The 26,109-nt window shown below is 43.2% G+C and overlaps 1 protein-coding gene across 1 annotated transcript in view; it reads left to right on the forward strand.

The window, feature by feature from the left end:
- Positions 1-555: 555 nt before the first annotated feature.
- Positions 556-26,109, forward strand: part of TKT (transketolase) — a 28,805-nt gene continuing 3,251 nt past the window's right edge. The window contains exons 1-12 of the mRNA XM_075574898.1: positions 556-979; positions 8,356-8,473; positions 9,179-9,292; positions 10,386-10,483; positions 15,154-15,345; positions 16,347-16,465; positions 17,652-17,845; positions 18,644-18,808; positions 19,491-19,647; positions 22,714-22,844; positions 23,289-23,372; positions 24,921-25,014. Of these exons, the coding sequence (XP_075431013.1) occupies positions 873-979; positions 8,356-8,473; positions 9,179-9,292; positions 10,386-10,483; positions 15,154-15,345; positions 16,347-16,465; positions 17,652-17,845; positions 18,644-18,808; positions 19,491-19,647; positions 22,714-22,844; positions 23,289-23,372; positions 24,921-25,014 (1,573 nt within the window). The 5' untranslated portion in view covers positions 556-872. The remainder of the gene's footprint in view (positions 980-8,355; positions 8,474-9,178; positions 9,293-10,385; positions 10,484-15,153; positions 15,346-16,346; positions 16,466-17,651; positions 17,846-18,643; positions 18,809-19,490; positions 19,648-22,713; positions 22,845-23,288; positions 23,373-24,920; positions 25,015-26,109) is intronic.

Here is a 26,109-nt window from a genome sequence, read left to right on the forward strand (position 1 = left end):
GTGGTACACAGAAGAAGCCTCTTGTTTTGTAGGATGATGGATTCCCTGCTTCAGCACAGGTGGCTCAGTGATTGAGCCACCTGTGTTGAAGCAGGGAGATCCTGAAAACCTGACCTGTTGGTGGCACTTGAGGACTGGCGCTGCCCTCCCTTGTGTTGATCAAAGTGTTAAGTAGCGCTGCTGTTTGCACACAAAACTGCACTTGTAGATAACTCCACCTATATACCTGCAGTGTAATATATACCTCCTATTACCTGCAGTGTAATATATACCTCCTATTACCTGCAGTGTAATATATACCACCTATATACCTGCAGTGTAATATATACCTGCAGTGTAATATATACCTCCTATTACCTTGGCCTCTCATTTAACTCATGTATTCTTTTGAAATCAGGCACCTTTACTTTGGCCCTGTCAGCTGAGGTTTCCTTATTGGCAGCCTGTGTGTGCTGTGCATGACATGCTATTTCCTGCTGTACTCTCTATGTGAAACAGGCCACTGCCTGTACCTCCTCCTGCCTCTTCCTCCTCCTCCTCCTCCCTCTGTACGCCCATCCCCTCTCCTTTATCTGCTCCCTCTTCTGCAGCCTGTGCCTGCCTACATCTCCCTGCCTACTGTACATCTCACTGCTGCCCAGGCCCTGTACCCAGCTGCTCCTGCACTAATCCCCGGCACCAGCCCTCACATCCCCCCAGCTGCTGCCCAGAGCCTGTGTCCTGCACCCAGCTGCTCTGCACTGCACCCAGCTGCTCCTGCACTGCACCCAGCTGCTCCTGCACTGCACCCAGCTGCTCTGCACTGCACCCAGCTGCTCTGCACTGCTCCTGTGCCCTGCACCCAGCTGCCAGCTCTGCATCCCAGCCCCCCCATGGCGGATTATCACAAGCCAGACCAGCAGACCCTGCAGGGCCTGAAAGACACGGCCAACCGCCTGAGGATCAACTCCATCAAGGCTACCACCGCGGCGGGCTCAGGGTGAGTGGTCCTCTGTCCAGCTGCCGCCCCCCCCCCCTGCAGGGGGCGGGGGGTGCACACCCCAAACTGTACTATCATCTTACCTGCAGCAGGTGTTCCCATCATGTATTTACCTGGTAGGGGTTGTAACACAGGATGCAGAGTTATGTTTTTATTACTCCCTGGCTCATGGGGTCACCTGTCTGAATACCCCCCACACCCCACCCACCCCACAGTAACCTCATGTGATGGGGTCACCTGTCTGAATACCCCCCACACCCCACCCACCCCACAGTAACCTCATGGTGATGGGGTCAGTATGTAGCAGCCTGGAGTTCTCTCTATTTATAAGGGCACAGTGATGAATGATGGGGTATGGGTATAAGAATTGTATTTGTAATCTCACTTTGTTAGAATTGTTCCATAATTATCATGTATTGTGACTTTGTCGTTGTTTTTTTTGTTTTGTTTTTCTTCTCTCTGCTTTCATTTGGTGATTATGAAAGGCAGACACCTTAGAGGTTGGGTTATCTTCAATCCGCCTCTATAAACTCCTAATTATCCTTATTTTGCAGATATGTGTCTTGTCTCTCATTGAGTGTGATGTAGTCATTCAAAGCCAGATTCACTCATTTCAGCCTCAGCGGTCCCATAGAATTGGAGTTCCACTCATCACTAGCTGTTAGAACATATAAACACGAGACGAGAACCCCAATGCTACATCCAATAGGACAAATTATTTAGTACATTACTATGTATTTTATCTATTTTCTTTCTTCATAAATAAGGGTCATTTAGTTCAATACTTTGGCCAAAATATTTTAAGCCTATATCCAGATCACGGTGACCCCATTTCAGCAGGTCCTACCCTACCAATATTATACTGTCATTTCTTCCACTGCACAGAGTGGAGAGGGAAACACAGATATACATGAATGCGTCGTTGGTGTGTTATATTTTGTGTAAGCGTTATTCAAGTTCTATAACTTTCAATGCATTACTTCCTGGTAAAACGTTTGATAAATAAATAACATCACAAATAAAATAAAAATTATTTGCAGTTAGATTGTTGATAAATTGTTAGAGGGACTTTAACGGACATAAGACTATGATTCAAATAAAAAATATATGCCCAGTCTGGCGGGCACATACAACAAGTGGGTGCTTTTGAATATTATTTATACAATTTAATGTGATCTTGACACAGATCAGGGGTTACGAAACTTTCTCACATTGTGCCCCCTAACCCCCCCCCTCCCCCCCGCTAGAAAATATATTTTCTGGGAATCCGTAATTAATAAATCTTATTGCCTACTCATCAGACTATCGCAAACACAACTGTGTGACCCATTCCTGCGGGTATTGTATCCTGAGCCCGTTTGGGGAACACATGCTTCGTAAGGCCTCAAACTGCACCTCAGCGTGTGCAGACAGCATGGGGTCTATAGGGGTGTGTAGGGGTTCCAGAACCTCATGTTGGGAATCACTGACAGAGGCAATGAAAGTCAGCTCTAGTATCTGTGCATACAATGTGGTGGAGAATAGTGTATGTTTGTGAGGGAAGTATGTTCCTCAGAATTATACTGCCCCAGGGCCTCTTGGAAGCCTCACCATGTGTTAAATAATTAGATGATGTGAAGTGCAGAACAACATATAGAACGTGCTTAAATTGCATCGAAAAAAACACTTCTCTATTCACAACAGCACCTTAACCAGGCACGATGCTCCATATTTTCTATGAAATAGCATGATGTCTACATATTATATAGGGGCACACAAGCGCTATTCTTCCGTCCTTTATCATAGCAGACATGAAATCATATAGAGAACACGGATGGCATTGGCGTGTTGGGAAATAAAACCTAGCAATTACCTCTTCCAGTATAAGGAGCGCCCGCCCTGTTGGGTGTGGTTGCCAAAATTCATACTGAATTCTTCGAATGAAGAAACTGTATGTTGATTAATGCAGCATATACATTTTAATGGTGCAATACATAATACAGTTTTAAACCAGCCTTTCTACTGTGTGCTGGGGCTACGTCAACTGCCTTCTGATTACTTTTGTATTATTGTCAAGGAGACATTTACAAAAGTAGCACAAACCGATCATCCAATATATGTCCTGTTTTTCAGGGGATGTCCTCTGTAACTCATTTAATGCCAGCAGTATTGCTGGGCCATGTGCTGTGTGCTCCTATCTGAGCAAAGGGGTTCTTAAGCTAATGACAACACAATGGGCAGGATTGTGGTCCTGTTCTGTTTTGTATCTTTTATACCGTATATGAAATGATAAAATCATGAAACAGACAAATAAAATGCAGAATTGCCGCCTGACTGAGGACATGGAAGAATGTTGGCCTTGGGCAAAAGGATTTCTGCGTTTTCACATTGTGTGCACCCCAGTCAGAACGAATAAGTAACAGCCGTGCAAGAGACCCTGAATGTGAAGGTCTGCCAGAATGTCCTGAGGCCTTCTCCTGCTCTCCAGCCTCTGTGAATACTCTGTGCTGCCTGCACAAATCAAGCTATCCCTTTACTCAGGGGCGGCCAACTCCAGTCCTCAAGGGCCACCAACAGGTCAGGTTTTCAGGATATCCCTGCTTCAGCACAAGTGGCTCAGTCGATGACTGGCCAACTCCAGTCCTCAAGGGCCACCAACATTTCAGGATTTACAGATATCCCTGCTTCAGCACAGGTGGCTCAATCAGTGGCTCAGTCTTTGACTGAGTCACTGATTGAGCCACCTGTGCTGAAGCAGGGATATCCTACAACCTGACCTGTTGGTGGCCCTTGAGGACTGGAGTTGGCCACCCATGTTTGGAAGTAAGTAAAATAAAAAAAGAACGGTGACCAGAACAGACTGCTGCTTTAAATCGCTGGATGTTATTAACCCTTCAGTACCAGAGAGGTTGTTACACATTGCAAGGGGTTAAGGCTCATGTGCCCCACTGTGCCCCATTCTGCAAGTTGTGGAACTTCATAGCTCATTCTTCTTGCTAAGGATTAACGTCCTTGTGCACTTTACTTCTGCATTTCTAAAGATGTACCTGTAACTCTGCAGCCACGAGGCACTCCCTGTATTACACACGTCCACTTTAAGGAAGTATACCTCTGAAAATGTGCAGAAAGCACTTACTTGCATGCAACGCGAGAAGATTATGTTGAAAGAGGTGTAAGGAAATGAAATGCAATAAACCACAGTCCAAGGAAATGTTTCTTGAGAAAGTGTGGGGGGGGGGGGGGGGGGGGCGTTAGACCCAGTGTCTTAAAATGGGATGTAGAAATATTTGGGATGTTGAAATGAAATGGGTGTTTGGTATTTGCAAATAGGTTTTTGCAGATATGAGCTACTTGGCAAACCATTTGGGACTGAATCAAAGATTAAACACACACACTTTATATTTAGACATGCACACAATAGGGAGTGATGATAAATGTATTCTGATGCATAGAGCAGCAAGTGTCTAATCAGAATACATATACCTAAAGCTGTTATATTACACTTATTGATAACATCAAGCGAAAACTACAAGAAGTCACAGTTACCAGTTATATTTAAAAATTCACTTGCTTATTCTTCACGGCTGCAATGGCTATTATAATAATAATATAAACCAATTAATTCACGTAAGTATACAGAGTGTGGAACGAATTATATGAAAGATTAACACTTGTCTTTTTGCAAAGCCATAGTGCAAGGAATCTGTTTTAATAATGAGCGCAGCTACAAGCAGAAAAGGATGTAATATGTCACATGGACCTGATACATACTGATATAGCCAAAGTTTTTGCAAGCCGTGGCATGCTACAGTGGCACGTACACAATACGTACACAACACGCCAATGAGAGAAGCGGCCATTGTTGTGAATCAGCCGCGTGCGAGATGGGGGTGGGCTATGGCGCTATTTCCCCCGCTGGAGCGCAACGCGGGTTGTAATAACCTTGGCTACATCTATAGGGCCCTATATGTGAACATGCACTGCACATCATTTGTTCATGAACCTGTCTATGTGTTTTTATGCCAGTGATGGTACATGGGAACCCAGAATCAGTCAGAAATACTAACCCAGTCGTCTTACAGCTGAATCTATGTGTACTATGGACACTTGGTTCTGTAGTATGTGCTGAATAAGCATTGTTCTTTCTATTCTTTCATTCCTTGTGAGTAGTCGGGCGTATAGAAAAAACTGTATTTGCAGCTCATGTCCAAAACAGCTGGTATCGCCTGACTCTGCAGTCTGGGGGATTTATTTCATGGCCTCTTGGAATTTATGGTTCAAATATCCGCCTGGTGTATTATTATAAAAGGAGCCAGATTCGCTGCAGTTGATTGGATCTGAATGTGACCAGAATCGTCGCCCTGAAGAAGCACAAAAAAATGTGATGTGCAAATAGCTTCTGCTGTTTTGAAATGCCAAATGGTTATTGCATTCGAGGGCTGTTTTGTAAGTGTGGTACCTCAATGGATTTCTTAAGGGGAAGATAGCAGATTTCCTAATAACTGTAGAATAACACCATGAGAATGTTGCCAAGGTATAATCTTTATATATATTTTTTTAACCCGTTCCATTTTTCTGATGGCGCTGGAAATATATTTGCTGTGTTAGCGCGTATCGAATCTTTCATGCAATGTGTGAACACAGATTTTTTTTTTTGTCTTTCTCACTTGACTTTTTTTATTTCAGAGGTTTGCGGGTCCCGTCTCATCTTCTGCTCCTGATACTTTGCTATTTAGGGGCAATGTGCATGTTGTGGCTCAGATCGCAAACAGACGCACAGGGATGTTCTACAGTCACTTCTTCTCACTATGGCCCATATTTACTAAACAGTGCTCCTCCTCGGGACACTTCCCACCGCTGGCCTATAGCAGTGACCGGGTTGTACAGTGTCTTCCAGCGCCAGAAGGTGTCCTGCAGTAGCACAGCTTAGCAAACATGGCTCTATATTGCTAAAATGTAGATTGTAAGCTCTTTGGGGCAGAGAATAATTATTCCTATGTTTTTCTTCTGCAGCTTGCAGCATATAATATATTATATTATTAATAATATAGAATAGAACTTACATTTTTGTGCATTGTCACTCCAGGTTTGCACCCACTATAAATACACTTATATATTCTATATATTAATTTTGTATTTAATCAGTTCACTAATATAATTGGTATACACCTTTAGTGCTCTTCTTGGTCTGTGTTTGTTCTGTACTCCGGGGTTGGGAAGGATCACACTGCTGTAAGCACCTTCAAAGTCGTCTGTTATATTTCCATTGGGGTGTGTCATGTGAAAGTACTTTTACAGTTCAGACTTTTTATGTACAGTATGACATTCTTATTTCTTTACCTGCTCACTGTTTCAGGATGTTTAAAAGCTAAATTCCAGAGGAGACATTCATAGGACCTTGGTTAAGTATGACTGAAGGAATGGAACTATTATACCAGCATGTGGAATTAAGTGATTAACTCACGTTACACGTTTACTAATGTTTTTGTTTGAACTGGTATTTTTCAAATAACAAGTTTAAACTTGTATGTGTGTGTATAAAATGGGCACTAACGTTGATCCTGTAATGTAAGGATGAATAACCAACATCAAATAAGGATATGGTTTCTGGCATGTATTAAATTCTATTCTTCAGTCCTCTAAGTCCTAACATGCATGGGAACAGACAGATAGACTGTCACTTTGTGGAAATGTAAACCCTCGTTTCCAAAGTGTCTGCAATTCATAGCAGTGTGTGTGTGTGCGTGCGTGCGCGTGTGTGTGCGTGTGTGTGTTGGGGCTTGCTCTGTTGTCACAGAAATTTACAGCTGCCTTTACCCTCTGGTTCAAATTCCAATAAAGGCACAAACACCGCCCATTGATAACCACACATTAGAAAACTTATTGTCACCCACCGTGCAGCAAATAAAAATACCACGTGTGGTACATTTGCATGTCTAATAAATGAAGAATCCACTTTTTATATCACCACTGTATTAACCTCTTGGGTGCCAGAGAGACAATAATCAAACCACATCAATACAATGACTCTTTCAGCCACCTGTTCTGATTGGACATTAGTTTAGCTATACATTGCTTATACACAATGGACACATTTAAGCAGTATAAATTCTATCTTTAAATAGTATAAATTCTTTCTTTAAATAGTAGAAAAGCAAATGCCACATTAGCATACAGGGCCTGATTCGCATCGGTAATAATACTGCTCAATAATCCGTTGGCATAATCTTTTTCTTTTGTTTAGATTTCTCCTGACCTGAAATAGATGCAACTAAAAAGCCTATCAGGGGCTCAGGGGTTCAGGGGTTCGTAGGGAGTATACACAGAAGATAATATTTTAAACTGAACACCATTAATACTTAATTTCAGTGAAACGGAATTGTTAGTGTTTATGGGAAAAACAAACAAACAGATTATACATACAGAGAACGGCTGCCTCTAGGAAGGTGGAAATTAACAAAAATACCCCCTTCTCTTCCCCTTGGGTACATATCCCTCTTCCCCATTGTTCTGCTATAATACACATGGAGAATAGGCCTTCCCGGGTGTGAAAGCCCTGGTACAGTACTTGAAGGTTTCTGTTGATAGTATATTACAATATATCACAATAAATGACAAATCTGCATTTCTCCCAGGCCAAGGTGGCTTGTTATTATATTGAGATGTTTGGGAAATGTCCCTAATCTGGATGTAAACTACTCAGGGCAAAGGCTAGTAAAGGATACACAATAGCAGTTTATAAGCTTTACCTATCTCAGCATATTCTGTTTAACGTGAGAACTTATTTTCCATGCCTCATTTGCTCTTTTTTTAAACACTGATACACCCATTTTATTTTGAGAACATGTAATGTTGGGAGACAGTTGAGATGGTTCAGGTTGAACGCCAGATGTGTTATTGTGGCTAATGTATCCAGACTCCTTGAACTACGTGGGAAACCCCCCCAGCTTTGTAACATTGCATCGAGATTTTTTTTACATCTGAAGGGTGTAGTCACTAATGTGTACAAGTCATTCTAATTCAGTTGCACTTTAGTGCATATAACTTCCTGACACTTGGATGTACATGTAATGTTTTTCTTTCTCACCAATTATTTTCCCTCTAGCTGTCCGACTTAATCTTTTATATTCTTCCAATCTTGGCTCAAAAAGGTTATATCAGAGTGAATGGATTCGGGTAAAAGATTGAATCTGAACACACAGCCCCTCGCCCACATTGTGCAAACCTGTTTAGTATAATTTACGGTGTGAATGATGCATTCATTCCGGTTCTCAGATTGTTTGATTATTGCATGTGTAACGTTACATAGAAATATCCGCAGAGATATGTTGGTTTGTACATACAGTATATATATACAGTACATACAGTATATATATATATATTTGTTTCCCCTGTAGACACCCGACGTCATGTTGCAGTGCAGCGGAGGTCATGGCCGTTCTGTTCTTCCAAACCATGAAGTATAAGCCGCAGGATCCCAGAAACCCTAATAATGACCGCTTTGTCATATCTAAGGTAGGAGAGAACGTATAATACAAGCGTACGAGGCCCCGCTGATATATACATTATTATCCACGGTGCAGCTGGGGGGGGGGGGGGGGGGGAGGGAAGGTTGGTACTGCAGCTGTGCCCAAAATGTACAGAACCAGACACAAAAATAAGTTATGGGGAGTAAAAAAGTAACATAAAACCTCCACCGTTATGTGCAGCAAATAAAGGTGTGAGCACAGTCACATGTCTCAGACTGGTCTGCAACCTGCCCTTCCCCATTATCTCTACGCGTGGAGTGCTGCCTCCGGAGCCAGCAGGCATAAGCCTATAGGGAGTCCATGTTAAAATGGACAAGAAGCAAAAAATGACACACTGAGTTCTCGTTTGCATATCATTACCCAGAATCCATGGCTGCAGTGGAAGCACTTGTAAATATCCATGTTATGGAAACACTAGTTTTGCAGCGGGGAGGCGGTATCTCCATCTGTATTTGATTGACTTAATTTTGCAATTAAACAATAACGTGAAAATAATGTTTCAGCAACAGTTTAGCAGAAGGAGTGGCACTGAGCGTGAAGATAGGGGAATGTGTGGGATGTTTTAGCATACAGTGTTGCATTACATTCCACCCTGTCTAGGTCTGTTACTCTATGTTGTGTCTCTTCTGAAACAAATGTTATTAAAACTGTGGGAAAGACGCGCTCGCTTACTCTTTGTGACTTCTCCCAGGGTCACGCAGCGCCGATCCTGTACGCTGTCTGGGCAGAGGCCGGCTTTCTGAAAGAATCTGAGCTGTTAAACCTGAGAAAACTTGATTCCATTCTGGAAGGACATCCCGTGCCAGTGAGTAGCGGGAAAGCCGAAGATCAAACGGGATTTGGGATGTGACAGGAGAGGGTAGAATAGGCAGACACAGAGGGCCACGTGATTCTTATTGGCCGTCCCATTCTATGTTTCTGGGCCTAACGGGTCAGATTCACAGTATCTCTCAGAATGAGGTTAGCTGGCTCTCCTTAGGTACAGTTAGGTTCCTTATTATTTCCCTTATGTGTCTGTTCTTTCATTCCATTCATCCTTTCTTTTCTTTAATCGTTCCTTTTCTTCCTTATCTTCTGCTTTCAATCCTTCTTCACGTTCTTCTTATCCTTTTCTTATCTTTCATTTCCCCTTTCCCTTACATTCAGCCTCCCTTATATAGAATTGTTCTGGCAAGGTATAGATTGGCAGTAGCATGAAATTTGAGAATACTTTTCACAGAGGGGTGTGGTAGCTATAAAATAATAATGACTTTTATTCCTGCTGAAAATTAGGCTCTCTTACAGGATTTTGTCCAAAGCACAATAATATACAATTATATGTGTGTGTGTGTGTGTGTGTGTGTGTGTGTGTGTGTGTGTGTGTATGTATATATATATATATATATATCAGTGTGTGTGTGTGTGTGTGTGTGTGTATATATATATATATATCAGTGTGTGTGTGTGTGTGTGTGTGTGTGTGTGTGTGTGTGTGTGTGTATGTATATATATATATATATATATCAGTGTGTGTGTGTGTGTGTGTGTACCTGGAGGATCATTGGAGATCCCCAGAAGTAGACCCACAAGAACTGAGCATATATTTATCTCAAATGTCCTTAAAATCAATTTTGCACCAGAAAGTAGTATTCAAATTGAATGTATATTTCAGGGTTTTTGTTTTTAAAAGCAGGGGTGATATTAACCATGTGTGTCCCTGAAAGCTTTTGGATTTTTAATGTTAAAATATGACAATTGATCTATTTTAAAGAAATGAAAATACAAATGCAATGATTTACTTTCATGTTTTAAATCTATAACATGTGCATGTTATTCAAATTCACCATTTAATCTGCAGTTAGGAGATGCGTCTTCACTTGATACGTATCCTCAATGCAAATTCATCCTTTATATTTTAGAAACAAGAATTTGTGGACGTGGCCACTGGTTCCTTGGGGCAAGGACTCGGGGCGGCTTGTGGCATGGCATATACTGGGAAATTCTTTGACAAAGCCAGGTAACGTTTATTTATGTTGGTTGATACTATTCTTATCATCCTCACATTGGAACCAAAGTCACTTACTACAAGTCCCTTCTTCAGGTGTCCAGCGCACAAACGGATGAGCACAAAACGTAAAATGATCTGAATGCTCATAGGGAAATGATCAGAACCAGTATAGAGAAGCTGGTGCACACAGCCTCATCATTATGTACACAGTATCATAATATTGATCATCGGTGCAGCCGTAAAAGATGACCATTTATAGATTTTGGTATCTCCCTTCTGTGCTTGTTGATGACCATGGTGAATTATTAGACTTTGCTTTGCAGCAAAATACTGGTTTAGGAACAGCTCACACAAAGTGCATGAGTCTAACGGGCCACGGTCGTGAAATAGGACCTTCTTTCTTGAGATCTTACTCTATTTGATCAAAGTTGTAAGCAGACACTCACACACTCACACACTCACACACTGTGGAAATATTCTAAGATGTATTGACAGACTTCTAATGATTCTCATACATTGAAACAAGTGCTAACGTTACACCCTGTGTTGTAACATGCGGCGCTGGAAATTGGCCAATCCATGTTAAGCTGCAGTTGGCTGAGCTTTGCCAACTATTTTAAACATGGTAATGATAAAATGTGGGAGCATTTTAGTGTATGTTGGTCTTTTCTGCCCTCAGATGTTTATAGCAACAATATAACAATCCTTAGGATGCCAAATCCATGGCAGTGCACATTGAACTTGGCCAATGCTTACTCGATTGTCAATTCCGTTTCACTGGCTTACATTCGCTAGTTGTGTTGTAACAAACACACACATTAAGTATGCAAAAAGTAACACATTTAAAGCAACAATTTACCAATGAAGAGCTGACACAACCACCATTATTATTAGGCAAGTCTAATTTCCCTCAGAGGGTCTCAGATCCCCTTCTCTCTACCTATCCCAAACTGCTATCGGGAGTCGGGCAGACGGGGGACACAGAGATGTGCACAACCCGAGCTCAGGGTCTTCTTTGTATTTCTTTTTTCATGTACATGAACCAGGGGGTCCTGAGATCTGTTCCACGTTCTCCCGACCGCAAGGGACCCAGAGCTCCCGAAATATTTGAATTTCTTTTTGCCAGTGTGAGACGCATAAAAACTACAAATATTTCCGTGGGGGTCACCAGCAGCAAGTCGCGATGTCATCTCCCGATGACGCAGCTCAGGGGTTCTCAACTCCAGTCCTCAAGCCCCCATAACAGGTCAGGGTTTGAGGATATCCCTGCTTCAGCACAGGGGGCTCAGTCTTCAACTGAGCCACTGATTGAGCCACCTGTGCTGAAGCTGGGATATCCTGAAAACCTGACCTGTTGGGGGGGCTTGAGGAAAGGAGCTGAGCCCCCCTGATGTAGCTGTATGTCGGCTGTCAGCGCTAAGCTAACCCCTGTTTCTATATTGTGTACACAGGGCAAGTACTTTTGCCCGGTGGATAAAACCGCTTAAATCTCAGTAACCGTGGGTTCCAGAGGTCGGGGAACATTGGATCATCAACAATGGACCACCATGTGTTGTGTAAAAAATAAAATAAATGACTCCCCCCCCCCCCCACTGACCCTCCTTAGAAAGAGAAAAGGAAGCAGGAACTGTCGCTTTAACGCTCGCTTTGCATATAAGAAAAATGTACATATGACTTCTCTAAAAACCTGTTTTGTTAAAATCCTGGAACAAGGAAGTTAATAATGTCACCAGAAATTCTTCTTTGTGTTATTGTAGCAGCTGAGTCGTTGTGACTAGCAATAGGTGTGTGTGTGTGTGTTTCATGGTGTGTTAACATCTTGTCGTTTTGGGCATCCCGGTACTATCCAGCAAGGAAGTGGTTCGTGGCTCGCAACACAAGCATTGTGCAGATAGTGTGACATAAAGATACGGTTAATTAAAGGTTCCCTGAACCATATAGATGAGGCAATCATAGAAATATGATTATAAAGAGAAATATATTATGACTTCTGTCTCACTCTTGTGATGCATTTATTAGTCTCGCAAAACCGGAGCAAAAAAAACAGCATCAGATTTACCAAAGAAATTGGGGTGGGGGGTTGCACCCGGTTTTATAGCTGGGAGACGTTAGTAATTACCTTCCGTGGTGTACGTGGTACTATACAATATAGGCTAAAACATTAGATAAGCTGGGACATATACGATTAATATAAGGGAAAATAGACAAATATGGACCAGTGAGTGCAAGCCTTGGACGTAAATAGAAGCAGCGTGACAGGGAATCCTCGTCCAAAGAGCTGACGATTTAAGCAGTGGAGTGGGAGAAATACAGAAGCTAAATGATTTCTCAGAGGCACTTGTGGCATGTGTGTAATGAGTGCTCTATACTACAGAAGGAAAACCCCAGGATACAGGCAGCTGCTGGATAATCCAGGATCGGGATACATGTACCATCAACAGAAACCCTGCTAAGGCAGGGGTGCCGAACCCCAGTCCTCAAGCCCCCCCCGACAGGTCGGTTTCCTGGATATCCCTAATTCTGCACAGGTGGCTCAATCAGAGGCTCAGTCGAAGCCTCTGATTGAGCCACATGTGCTGAAGCAGGGACTGATTGAGCAACCCGTGCTGAAGCAGAGACTGATTGAGCCACCCGTGCTGAAGCAGAGACTGATTGAGCAACCTGTGCTGAAGCTGAGATATCCTGAAAACCTGACCGGGGAGGGGGGCTTGAGGACTGGAGTTGAGCACCCCTGTCTAAGTGGTTTATTCATTAAACTGCAATAGTGCCAATCGGGGGAGGATCGCACGGAAACTTCAATTGAAGTAGGTGATAATTTGAGGTACCGCAGAGGCAGAGAGGGAGGGGTGTTGTGTGCGCTGGGAAGGATAATTGTAGTTATAGGGGGTGGGGGTTCTACCTCCTCTTTCTTGTTACCCCATTCAAACAAGAAGGGGTCTGATGTATGTATGTATATCTTTTTTATATAGCGTCATTCATGTACATAGCGCGTCGCAGCAGTAACACACGGGACATGTGTCATCCATGTACACAGCGCGTCACAGCAGTAACACACGGGACATGATAATATAACACATAGTGGGAATAAGCTCTTCAGACATAAAAGTAACATTAGGAAAAGGAGTCCCTGCCCCGAAGAGCTTACAATCTAAGTGGTAAGTGGGCAGAGACAGTACTGATAATAGTACAGTGGCAGAGAAAGTGTCGAGTTAGTAGAGGGAAAAAGGGGTGATGTATCAAGGCAATAGTGGTGCAATTCTGGGGCAAAATACCCCGCACACATGTATCAACAAAAACCCTGCTATTTTCAATGGGGTTTTCTCTTTAATACATATAATGCAGATGTGTCTGTCCCTGCATTACACCACTTTTGTCTTGATACATATACCACAAGGTGAGCGGGTGTACAGGTGGCAGAGATAGAGGATATACAATGTGTTGTATATTTTATAATTACTTTTGTGCCAATAGACTGACCACTCTTTTATTGAATAGGATTGTTGTATCTATGGGACTAGAGTGTTATTTCGGAGTTGTCCATGTTCTGTACTCAGTCACGTTAGATGGACGCACTGCGGGGGGTTCTGTGCAGTTTAGTTTTGTGATCAAGAAAGACATATAGGGATAATTCTATATGTGCTCAAGAGGCTGTTAGGCCATTTTCATCTGGAAATTCTCATCGCTGCACGATCGGCAGTTTCGGAGTGTGTAGAATTTAACCCTTGAACCTTTGCTTTGAGAAAGTGACGGGATTTGGTGTAGCTGGGCTTGTCTGTTCTAACAATACGTTCCTTTCAGAAGAGGTGTAAGCCTCCTTGTGTAGCCCGAGGCGTCTTTGCTTGTGCTGTTTCATGCGGCGACCTGCCGTACTCGATGTCACTCCCGCCTTTTTGCCGGCCTCGTTTGAACTCTGCCCCAGGCAGTTTTGCGGTTCGGAGCATGAAGCTTGTGATATTTACATTTCTAACTGAAAAGAAACCACATTCGCTTTGTCAGAGCTGACAGAGTATATTCAAAAATCCTTATGTATTTAATAGATATATAAAAAAAACTGCGCAACCAAACTTATCTCCTCCTTTGTCGTGTTAAAATGTATACCATGTATCTTTCTCTACAACATCTGATAGTGTAACATTATAAGGGACCACTTAAAAAAACTGTATTTTTAGCTTAATATAAACTGAGAGTTATGAATCACACTTTACATGTAACACAAAATTATAACGCCATGAACTGTTAACAACGGTAAACTGTTGTTAACATATAAACACTAGTTTCTGGTGACATTAGATACTCTTGTTTCTTAGCCTGATGGAATGAGACGAACTCACAGAGGTTGTACAGCAGAGAAATTCAACTTCAATGATTAGCGCCAGGAATCTGCCCCCAATGAGGAGTCACTTTACCTTTCACACTAAAAGTTACATTCACACTAAAAGTTCACTACATGTGCAGTTTATTGCTGTCTAATCTGCACTTGCTATTCCAGATTATTACTAATATTATTATTCTTTGATATTATTAATGAAAAAAAATCAAGTGCTCAATTTGTTGTGTATTTATTGGGTCAGCGTATAGTTGATGTTTGAAGAGAAAGGAAACGAATGATTAGTTATTATTAACCTTTATTAAAGTCTATATGTTGCACGGGTGTAACCTGCTTTCAATGGCTTTTTCAGTTACCGGGTGTACTGCCTGCTCGGAGACGGGGAGGCGTCGGAAGGCTCGGTTTGGGAGGCGATGGCCTTCGCTGGGTTCTACAAGTTGGACAATCTGGTTGCGATCTTCGATGTTAACCGCCTCGGACAAAGCGACCCCGCCCCACTCCAGCACAAAGTGGACATCTACCAGAAACGCTGCGAGGCCTTTGGGTATGTGATCATGGAAGTCATTCTATAGACTCCAAAGTGGCTATTCGGTCATTTTCAGCCCCAAATCACCATTTACTTCATACAGGATTTTTGTGCGAAAATGGCCCATTATGCATATTCAGAATATGCGCCTAAATGTGTGTACAAAATGTATAGTGATCGCCACTGCTAAACATGTTGGTGCAATTGTCACTGATTTTGCTCCCTTGTTGATGGGCCAGTGGTCTCTTCCAGTATACCTCCCCCCCCCCCAGATTGTTATTTGAATATCTCCGCTGCTGCCGGACTGCTCACTCCACTGCAGCAGCAAAGCAGTTACATGTAATATGGTTGTTTCCAGCATCTAATAAAAGACACTATGACAGTATCACCATACACAGCCATAGGTTTATGTAGCTCTTTCTAAAACAATTATTTTAACAGCATTTAATTATTATTATTATTATTATTATTATTGTATAAAGCTTGACTTTTGGAACACTTAATTTATGATTCTAAAACCCAAATGTTTTATTATCCATTTGATAACTTGAATTCTCCTGAATTAATAATGCTGCATACTATTGGGCTTATTCTATAACCGCCAAAATGACCCATCAGGCGGCTTTCGGACAGAAACACCCATTGAAGTCGATGGGGAATTTCGGACACAAATAGTCGGATTGGCCGCTTCGGTGGTTATATAATAAGCCCCTAATGTTATATAGAAATTAAGAAAGTTGCAAAGAGAAGAAGACCTAATCCTTACCCAGAGAATCACTCGCAAGTTCCAGTGTTGTTTTGAAATAAGTCGTTTTAAACATAAAAAAACACTTATTTACAATCTATATATAAAACATGGAAAATGGATGTTTTGCTGACTGATCTGATAAATGTTTCCATCTGGGGCTATTGTTCTCCTTGTTAATGATGGAGAAAAGTCTGTACATATTGTAGATATTAATTGTTTAACTCTGTCCCGGTATAAAGCTATTGAGAATGAATGACTGCTTGCTTTTTAGCTGGCATACTGTAATCGTGGATGGACACAGTGTAGAGGAGCTGTGTAAGGCGTTTTGGCCTGTCAAGAATCAACCCACTGCAATCATTGCCAAGACTTACAAGGGCAAAGGAATCACCGGTAAGAATACAACGGGGTCCTATTTTTAATAACAAGCCGATTTCAATTTTGCAGTCTCTTAAAGTTGGGGAAATCCAGACATTGCTGGCACTGAGACGGGGAAACTTTCTTTAATCTTAGATTTTCTTGGTTCTCGCCCTAAACAAAGTTTTAGAAGCTCCATTGGTCCTGGAGAAGTGTTGCTTTGTTGTAGATTGTGATAACTTGTAAAACACCGAACATAAAATTTCTTCATAGAGTGTCTTGTTCCTGTGTACTGTCAGGTTTCCAAAGCTCTTTATATGATCATTTCACGCCTGAAAGGTAGCACAACCTACAACATATTTACGTTTCTCTAAACGATAAACTATTCTGATCATTAACTCACAAATTAGATTTGTTAAAAAAAACAGGCATGTTAAGTTATAAGATGTTTTTATATATTTTTTTGTCCGCAGTGGAAGGGTTAAATGCCACCTTGAAGCTTAATTGTCCATTAGCAATGAACAAAACTCAAGAATTATCAGCGGTTTCCTTTGATCATTAGAGCAAACTAATTTCATGGCCAAACTGGTCCTCTCTGAGATCAGATTGCAAAGTCACAGGGATTTCTCTAGAACGTTTGTTTTTGAGAAGGAATTCTGACTTTGTAACGCAGCAGCTAAACTTCCCTGCAAATGCGTAGCATTTATTTATAGATATTGTCAAGAGTAAATTGTAGGGAATATAATGAGAACTTAATTGTATTTTCCTTTAGTTTAGTAGAAATAGCTAATTATTCCTATTAGTATAATATTTTCATGTTTTTTTTTGAACTTGCAAGCTGTGTAGACATAATTTATCTTACGATAATTGACATCGTTATTGGCAGAGTGGCAATAATGATATGTATTAATATTTACTGCGTGTGTTTATGTACAATACATTGTATTACAAGTAATAACCATAAGGTTTATGGTTCCCTATATCCTTATATGGGTGCTAATGCAATTGATACAGCAGAAGGAATATGAAACGTGTAAGTGCATTTGGTCTTCCAAAGAAAATGAAAACAGTATGTTATTAGTGTAATACAATATCATTATTATAAGTGTAGCTCTTGCCAATGTTTTTTTCACTTTTTGTTCCCACATCATGGCTTGATGATTGGCAGAAGGTGATCAATAGCTCATGTTTCCCTTTCATTTGGTTTGTGTTAATATTGCAGGTGTGGAGGATAAGGAGAACTGGCATGGGAAGCCCCTTCCAAAAGACATGGCCGAGCAAACCATCAAGGAGATTGAGAGCAAGATCAACAATAAGAAGAAGATGTCCCCAACCCTTCCTGAAGAAGATGCACCATTGGTGAACATCAAGAACATTAAGATGCAATCTCCACCAAACTTCAAATTAGGAGAAAAGGTAAGCGAGGACACATCAATAGCAACATTAACCATGTTATTGGGAGACTCTGGTCCAATCTTAGAGAAACTGGCTAGTGGACCTGTCGTGGTAACTTAAGTTTTTATAGGATGTCTAAGGTAGAAAGTGTAATCCTAGCAGCCTTTCTTTGAAAGCCATAAGTGACATTGTCCTTTGAAATCTCCTGATCATGGCAAATGTCAAGGTCAACTTGTGTAGTCTGGAGACCTTAATATTGACGTGTTAAGGGATGGACAAGATGATATTCAGACCCTGAAGGACACTAGGCCGAACTCTTCCATACGTGTTGTTTGTTTACATGCATACATCGCATACATGTGTTTTTTGCTTTGGCAAAGAGATTAATATGGAAAACATAAATGTTCACATGTCCTGAATTGTATCAAGCTCCTTTGTGGAACCAATTCTCACTTTTACTTTATTTTGAATATTTATTTTTGTATAGGCATTCTTCAGAAAGGTCTACACAATTCAGTGGGAGCTCGTCCCAGGGTGGAAAAGGTGTTAAGCTGATTGGTTGGAAGCGCTAACTGAGATATGTCATCATGTAACACATTTGTGATATAATGACAACATATCTGTCATATGACAAATAGCAGACTAAATATAACAATCATTGACTTCCTTGGACATAATGTACTTAAAATAAAGTGCACATAACAGGCCATATACATTGTGTGTGGTATTCCACAGTGTAATCTTTCCAGCAATAGTGCTGCTTGGTAAATATGGGCCACGGTATCTGTCCTTGTAAAATATGAACCTTTACCTTTGCAGATTGCTACTCGCAAAGCTTACGGACTGGCGCTCGCCAAGTTAGGCCACGCGAGTGACCGAGTGATTGCTCTGGACGGTGACACGAAGAATTCCACCTTTGCAGACATATTCAAGAAGGAACATCCCGAGCGTTACATTGAATGTTACATTGCTGAACAAAACATGGTAATACTTCTCCTTAACTCTCCTGTGCGATACAGATGTCTGGAATGCCTGCCATTTACTGTAGGTGCACGGGATTACCATTAACCCTACATAATTATTGTTTAGGTGACTCGATGTCCTGGCAAAGTCACCTCCTCTGGAGCTGCCACGGGTCTCACCTTGTGTTTCTGAGGTTCTCTTAGCAGGATAATTAATACAGTTCTAATCTGTTCAGTTTTCAACGGGCAACTCTGCTTCATGTATTTAGGCTGCAACATACGATTTTATTTAATAATAAAAGCTACAACAAACATTGACACATCCCTGGAACTTGATGCTGAAGTAATGCTTTTCATTTTTTTTCATCTTTGAAATTGCCCATGAGGTATGTTCTGGACGCACTCGGGATAGTAACCAGTCGTGGCATCCAGGCAGCCATAACAATTGTCCAATATCCGTCTCCATTGTAAAGCAATCCCGTTAACCAGACTAAACCATGAAAGGCTGAAATAAATCTTAATCAGCATTCACAGGGTTAATAAGAAACCTGCCCTGCCAGATATGCTTTGGTTTGAGGATAGAGAATTAGAATTTAGATTTGGGGAATTTGTCCAGAAATGCAACGAAATGTCTGCTTGGGTTATTTCTGCACAAGTCCAAAAACAAGTCTCTGTACCTGACCCTACATTCTGTCGTTACGTAGGTGAGTGTTGCCGTGGGCTGTGCCACTCGGGATCGGACCGTGGCCTTTGCCAGTGCTTTTGCCACTTTCTTCACCAGGGCTTTTGATCAGATCCGGATGGCAGCCATTTCTGAGAGCAACATCAATCTGGTCGGGTCTCACTGCGGGGTTTCTATCGGTGAGTGTAATAAATAAGGCCACACTTTTCCAATTCCTTTTGTTCACCCTGTTAATCTGTTGATATTCATTATTTCAACTGCCCGTTAAAACAGCAGGGCTATTTTGTAGAGCAAACTGGCTGCCCTCTGACTCTTGGAACCTGCAGGATTCATCTGAGGTTGACAATGGCGCCACCAAAGATAGAAGGCCTTGGGGTCTCCAGCATCCCGCAGCCTTTCCACCCACGGGAGACCTCCTAAGTGCATACATTGGTGGTCACATCAGGGGTAAATGATATGGCAGCTGTTTGCAGGGTATATTTTCGAATGGGTTTATCTCAAACACAATTGAATGGTCCATCAAAACAGCTGCTTACACTGCACTTATTCGCATTGGCTGAGGAGCTGTCAAATGTCTAAATGATTCTTTTTGTATTGCTAGTTGGCGTGATATGGCTTATTTATTTCAAACGCGAGCGTTATATGGTCCCATAGTAGCCATTCACACTACTTTACGTTTTTGTCCTCTCAAGTGAAAGCTATGTCGGGCATTTAATACTTCTGTAACGCTAAATGCTGCTTTAGCTTGGTATCTACCAGTGCCAATACAAGAGCAATAATGAGGAATAATAAAGCATAAAGGGTGTGTAAAGAATGAAGCATAAATAGGTTTCTTGACAGCTGCACCACCACAGATATAAGTTTAAATGGTTATTTTCCACCTCTCTCCATGTTGGGGTTTGCACCCACTATTAGAATTCAGGATACGTGTGCATCCTGTTTATATTCCAGCACATAATCTTCGATAAGAAGAACATCGTCCATATGCTTCATGTGTCTGTGTTACTGTGTGTGTGTGTGTCTGTGTTACAGTGTGTGTGTGTATGTCTGTGCTACTGTGTGTGTGTGTGTTAATATTCTTCCACCCAGACTTTATTATGAATTGTGCCCCACAGATATTTGTCATAAGGCACACATTTCCCACTCCATGATTTGGATCCAACAGTGTTTGTGTATATATATGTTACGCGCTGGCCCCTGTTACACGCTGGCCTCTGTTACACGCTGGCCCGTTACACGTGGCCTCTGTTACACGCTGGCCCCTGTTACACGCTGGCCCCTGTTACACGCTGGCCCCTGTTACACGCTGGCCCCTGTTACACGCTGGCCTCTGTTACACGCTGGCCTCTGTTACACGCTGGCTCCTGTTACACGCTGGCCCCTGTTACACGCTGGCCCCTGTTACACGCTGGCCCCTGTTACACGCTGGCCCCTGTTAAACGCTGGCCCCTGTTGCACGCTGGCCCCTGTTGCACGCTGGCCCCTGTTGCACGCTGGCCCCTGTTGCACGCTGGCCCCTGTTGCACGCTGGCCCCTGTTGCACGCTGGCCCCTGTTGCACGCTGGCCCCTGTTACACGCTGGCCCCTGTTACACGCTGGCCCCTGTTACACGCTGGCCCCTGTTACATGCTGGCGCTGGCCCCTGTTACACGTTGGACCCTGTTACACGCTGGCCCCTGTTACATGCTGGCGCTGGCCCCTGTTACACGTTGGACCCTGTTACACGCTGGCCTCTGTTACACGCTGGCCCCTGTTACACGCTGGCCCCTGTTACACGCTGGCCCCTATTACACGCTGGCCTCTGTTACACGCTGGCCCGTTACATGCTGGCCTCTGTTACACGCTGGCCTCTGTTACACGCTGGCCCGTTACATGCTGGCCTCTGTTACACGCTGGCGCTGGCCCCTGTTACACGCTGGCACCTGTTACACGCTTGTCCTTGTTACACGCTGGCCCCTGTTACACGCTGGCCCCTGTTACACGCTGGCCCCTGTTACACGCTGGCCTCTGTTACACGCTGGCCTCTGTTACACGCTGGCCTCTGTTACACGCTGGCCTCTGTTACACGCTTGTCCTTGTTACACGCTGGCCCCTGTTACACGTTGGCCCCTGTTACACGCTGGCCCCTGTTACACGCTGGCCTCTGTTACACGCTGGCCTCTGTTACACGCTGGCCTATGTTACACGCTTGTCCTTGTTACACGCTGGCCCCTGTTACACGTTGGCTACTGTTACACGCTGGCCCCTGTTACACGCTGGCCCCTGTTACACGCTGGCCCCTGTTACACGTTGGCGCCTGTTACACGCTTGTCCTTGTTACACGCTGGCCCCTGTTACACGCTGGCCTCTGTTACACGCTGGCCCCTGTTACACGCTGGCCCCTGTTACACGCTGGCCCCTGTTACACGCTGGCCCCTGTTACACGCTGGCCCCTGTTACACGCTGGCCCCTGTTACACGCTGGCCCCTGTTACACGCTTGTCCTTGTTACACGCTGGCCCCTGTTACACGCTGGCCTCTGTTACACGCTTGTCCTTGTTACACGCTGGCCCCTGTTACACGTTGGCCCCTGTTACACGTTGGCCCCTGTTACACGTTGGCCCCTGTTACACGCTGGCCTCTGTTACACGCTGGCCCCTGTTACACGCTGGCCCCTGTTACACGCTGGCCCCTGTTACACGCTGGCCCCTGTTACACGCTGGCCCCTGTTGCACGCTGGCCCCTGTTGCACGCTGGCCCCTGTTGCACGCTGGCCCCTGTTGCACGCTGGCCCCTGTTGCACGCTGGCCTCTGTTACACGCTGGCCTCTGTTACACGCTGGCCCCTGTTACACGCTGAGCTCCTGCCCGATGTTGATAACACAGAGGATTTGAGGCATATCCATAGCTGGATAGAAAATAAGATTCCCTTTACAGTTTGCATTGACTCGCTCCTCACCATCACTGACATTCTAGCACAAATCCTGCAGGTGTTATTTGTACTAGTAATTGGTGGAAAGTAAAGTATGGTTGCATGAAATATTGCATTTAGATACTGCACATAATACTGTGTACAATATCAGTTTGGCTTTTTTGAATCAGCGAGAGTTTAATAAAAAGCCTTCAATGGGATTTACTCATTAAAGGTGTGATAGTAAACTCACAGGGACCTGGAGGGGACGTGGGATTGGGCCCGGTCCGGACTCACACTATTGTGTGTTGTTGTAATGAGCTGACTGGAGGTGAAAGGCTTGTGTGTGTTTTCCAGGTGAGGATGGACCGTCTCAGATGGGTCTGGAAGACTTGTGCATGTTCCGTGCCGTTCCCACAGCAACTGTATTTTACCCAAGTGACGCGGTGTCTACTGAGAAAGCCGTGGAGATCGCTGCAAACACAAAAGTAGGTCCATCCGAACGGTCTTTTGTATATTGTAACAACAGTCTAACCACATCACTGTGTGTCTGTGTCTATCACAAGCAAGAATGCATAAACCACCACTCTGTCTCTAGGAATGCATTGTGCGCGTCTGTTTTCTCTGCTCCGCACAAATCATTATCCATAAAGAAAGAAATAATTAATTCAAATACATCTCCTCCTTTGTTCCCACCAGTGAAAGGCTGTTGTGTGAAGTTAAAATGCCCCGCTGTATTTGAATTCTCAGTCAGGACAATAAATACTTCTCTATTAACAAAATGGGACATAGCTGGAGACACAGAACACATTGAATACGCTGCTATAAACTTTCCAATGTGTTTCCGGACACTGGCAGCAAATACGTTAAACCCCACAGAAATGTACCTTTTGCAGCTAAAATTGTCTGTGCTTTTTTTCTTTGTGAAACAGGGAATTTGTTTTATAAGGACAAGTCGCCCGGAAAATGCTGTTATTTACAAGGGCAGCGAGGAATTCAAAATAGGACAAGCCAAGGTAAATGTGTAAACATACGAGATTCTACTTACCCAGACAGACAGGGTGTGTGTGTGTCAGGCTTCAATAACCAACACGCTATCCAAAACTGACGTAAAGGGGTCTAAACCTTACCCATTAAAAACATTGACACTCCTAAGTGTAACAATCCGTGCAAACATTATAAACATCATTACATTGCAGTTATCGCAGCCACACATTGTATCAAAGAAAGTTTTTCTGAGCTTTGATACACAGACACCTGCTGAATATATAAAATATGCATCAGTTCATGTCTGTATATCAAGGTGCTAATTGGAAGATTGAAATGCTTTTGTATATCTGTAAGCAAATTATATGAGAGTTTGTGGTGATGTAACACAAGAAGAGGCATCGGGATGGTAATTTGCATGACAGATATAATGTCATTACAACCGCCGTGTCTGATCGCCGACTTACCTTATGTGTATATTGAAAGCCAAGGAGAGAGTGAGCGAGAGCGTGTGTAAGGCCGACACTGACTGACTCGCACACTGACTGACTGACACACAGAAAGAAACACACTGACTGACACACACACACACTGACTGACACACAGAGACACACTGACACACTAACTGGCAGACACCCAGAAAGAGACACACTGACTGACACACACACACTGACTGATACACACACACTGACTGGCACACAGAGACACACTGACACACTAACTGGCAGACACCCAGAAAGAGACACACTGACTGACACACACACACTGACTGACACACACACTGACTGATACACACACACACTGACACACTAACTGGCAGACACCCAGAAAGAAACACACTGACTGACACACACACACACACTGACTGATACACACACACACACTGACTGATACACACACACTGACTGACACACAGAGACACCCTGACACACTAACTGGCAGACACCCAGAAAGAGACACACTGACTGACACACACACACTGACTGACACACAAACTGGCAGAAACGCAGCAAGAGACGCCTAGGTGGTACTGGTAATTCACAAATGTGAGAAGAGATACTGTACTTACTGAGGGAAGCAACGGGGCCCATAAAAAGGCCAGAAAGAGACATTCACAGAGTTTGACACGGGTAAAGGTAAAGGGACCTGTTGTACAGTAGATACTGTAAAAAGACCACACAGACAGCGTAGCAAAAAACAGCAACATTCCACTATGGATTTGACTTTAAGTATTCTGTATAAACTTTTATTGATACCATATTTAATCTAGGCTCACAGAAAGTGCCACTTTCAAAACTCCCTGTCCGAGTTAATCTGTAGGGTGTGCACGTTATCACGGTGTAATGGCGGTGCTAGTTTTGAGGCCATTCATATGAGCTGTAGATAATGGGGCATTGTATTGTGACTGACATTGAATTACATTCTACCTACCACGCTCATTTTCCAAACTACCATTTAGCATGAAATAGTTTTTTAATGTTCCAAAATCCATTTGGAAAAGGAACCATAATAGCAGAGTTTACCTATGTTGTGAGTTGTGTTATTTGAATCCTTTTCTCCCTATGACGGCGCATTAGGTGGTGACTCAGAGTAAGGACGACCAGGTCACGGTTATCGGCGCGGGCGTTACTCTGCATGAAGCACTTGCTGCAGCAGAGCAGCTTAAGAAAGGTACAAATAACATTTATTTTATTAAAGAAAGAAATATTCTGCACAGTATGCCCACTGCAGGATGTTGTGACAAATATATACTGTGGGGCCACTAAACATAGCCTTGTGAATCTGTAGGCGCTCTCCCTGCTGATGTCACAGTAGAACAGATTTGCTGCTCCCTGCATTACATGAATACATCTGCAGCTTTCTTCCCTAGGTTACCTGTATGCTCCAGATATAAGCAGTCTGCATTGTATGTAGCATGACCAGATGTGCTTCAGGTATACACGGTCTGCATTGTATGTAGCATGACCAGATGTGCTTCAGGTATACGCAGTCTGCATTGTATGTAGCATGACCAGATGGGCTCCAGATATACACGGTCTGCATTGTATTTAGCATGACCAGATGTGCTTCAGGTATACGCAGTCTGCATTGTATGTAGCATGACCAGATGGGCTCCAGATATACACGGTCTGCATTGTATTTAGCATGACCAGATGTGCTTCAGGTATACGCAGTCTGCATTGTATGTAGCATGACCAGATGTGCTTCAGGTATACACGGTCTGCATTGTATGTAGCATGACCAGATGTGCTTCAGGTATACGCGGTGTGCATTGTATGTAGCATGATCAGATGTGCTTCAGGTATACACGGTCTGCATTGTATGTAGCATGATCAGATGTGCTTCAGGTATACGCAGTCTGCATCGTATGTAGCATGACCAGATGTGCTTCAGGTATACGCAGTCTGCATTGTATGTAGCATGATCAGATGTGCTTCAGGTATACACGGTCTGCATTGTATGTAGCATGACCAGATGTGCTTCAGGTATACGCAGTCTGCATTGTATGTAGCATGACCAGATGTGCTTCAGGTATACGCAGTCTGCATTGTATGTAGCATGACCAGATGTGCTTCAGGTATACACGGTCTGCATTGTATGTAGCATGATCAGATGTGCTTCAGGTATACGCAGTCTGCATCGTATGTAGCATGACCAGATGTGCTTCAGGTATACGCAGTCTGCATTGTATGTAGCATGATCAGATGTGCTTCAGGTATACACGGTCTGCATTGTATGTAGCATGACCAGATGTGCTTCAGGTAT

Source organism: Ascaphus truei, chromosome 17, assembly GCF_040206685.1.
Source record: "Ascaphus truei isolate aAscTru1 chromosome 17, aAscTru1.hap1, whole genome shotgun sequence".
Taxonomy (NCBI): Eukaryota; Metazoa; Chordata; class Amphibia; order Anura; family Ascaphidae; genus Ascaphus; species Ascaphus truei.